The sequence below is a fragment of the Octopus bimaculoides genome, chromosome 25 (genome assembly GCF_001194135.2).
Source record: "Octopus bimaculoides isolate UCB-OBI-ISO-001 chromosome 25, ASM119413v2, whole genome shotgun sequence".
In the NCBI taxonomy this organism is placed as follows: Eukaryota; Metazoa; Mollusca; class Cephalopoda; order Octopoda; family Octopodidae; genus Octopus; species Octopus bimaculoides.
In genome coordinates, this window is record NC_069005.1 from 27,570,098 (window position 1) to 27,571,651 (window position 1,554).

Consider the following 1,554-nt stretch of genomic DNA (forward strand, 5'->3'; position numbering starts at 1 on the left):
AACAAGACACACACTAGGCGTTCCATTCATTTCCTAGCTCAAAGGGGCGAGCCCCATTTTATGCTCAGGTCAAAGCATAGAACACAACCCCCAATATCAGCAGTGGGGCCTGACAGCATATACTGGTTTACCCCCGCCGCATCATGCTGGTTCTGTACCCCTTTGAGCAACATCAAATTCACTCATTCATCCACAAACACTCTCCAAGCTCTCCTATCGTTTATAAACTCTCTTGCCTCTCTCACTCCAATACCTCTAACCAGCAAAGCTTTCCTCACTCCATCCATCCACACAAACCGAGGTCTGCCTCTGGTTCTGCTGCCTACCACTTCAGCCTTCATCACTCTCCTTACTATCTGCTCCTCATCCATCCTCTCCATGTGGCCAGACTGCCTCGACATTTGTTGAGTGAGAAAAAGATAGCTGTTTGAAATGTTAGTGGGAAATCGGTCAGTTTCGAAACATTGATGTCCAGGTCACAAAAGCAAAGTTTGAAGGGAACAGTAGTGATTTCCTTTGATTTCTAGATAGAAGCAAATAGGAAATAACACTTAAAATTTTTTTAAAAAATGCACCCTTTTAAAGCCTAGCCAGGCTCATGGGCCCGGTTTCCCGGTTTCAATGGCATATGTGTTTCCCCCAGCTGGACGGGACACCAGTCCATCGCAGCGTTACTCATTTTTGCCGGCTGAGTGGACTGGAGCAACGTGAAATGAAGTGTTTTGCTCAAGAACACAACGCGTCGCCCGGTCCAGGAATCGAAACCACAATCTTACGATCATGATGCTGACACCCTAACCACTAAGCCACGTGCCTCCACATAGAAATAACACTTACTGACCAAAAACAAAAAAAAAAATTAAAAAATGAATAAATAAATAAAATTTTTGTTACACAGTGATTGTGTAAAGTGTTTGTTTTGCCCTCTTTGAATACAGGACCCGTGCTTATTACCAGCAATTCACATTCCTATGCTTATGGATTTCTCTATTTACGGTGTTTGTTTAGGTAGATACGATGCTCGTTCGCGAGTGCTGGCCAAACATCTTGCTTGGTTGTTTCGTATTAACTGGGACGACATCATAGATTTTGAGAAAACGTTCTCCGAGCAGTTGAAGACAGATGCCTACAGGGTATCTCAGTGAGTAAACTTTCTGCTCTCTCTTTCCATTTTCACCTGTATATTTACATAGGTGTGTGTGTATGTGTGTGTTTCTTTCATCTTTTACTTGTTTCACTCATTTGGCTGTGGCCATGCTGGGGCACCGCCTTGAAGAACTTTAGCTGAATGTATCAATCCTGTACTTATTTTTTTTTTAAAGCCTGGTACTCATTCTGTTGGTCTCTTTTGCGAAACAGTTAAGTTACGGGGATGTAAACATACCAACACCAGTTGTGAACCAGTGGTGGGGGATGAAGATGCAAAGACACATGCACACAGAGATATATACCTATACATACATATATATATATATATACATGTATGTGTGTGTGTATGTATATACACATACAATGGGCTTCTTTCAGTTTCTGTCGACCAAATTCACTCACAAG

General features: G+C 42.3%; 1 protein-coding gene across 1 annotated transcript in view; it reads left to right on the top strand.

Moving 5' to 3' along the window:
• The window catches only part of LOC106879683 (transmembrane and coiled-coil domain-containing protein 4), a gene marked incomplete at its 3' end in the record, with an annotated part of 35,646 nt that overhangs the window by 20,235 nt on the left and 13,857 nt on the right, over positions 1-1,554 (top strand). The window contains exon 6 of the mRNA XM_052976640.1: positions 1,009-1,143. Coding sequence (XP_052832600.1) covers positions 1,009-1,143 — 135 coding nt within the window. The remainder of the gene's footprint in view (positions 1-1,008; positions 1,144-1,554) is intronic.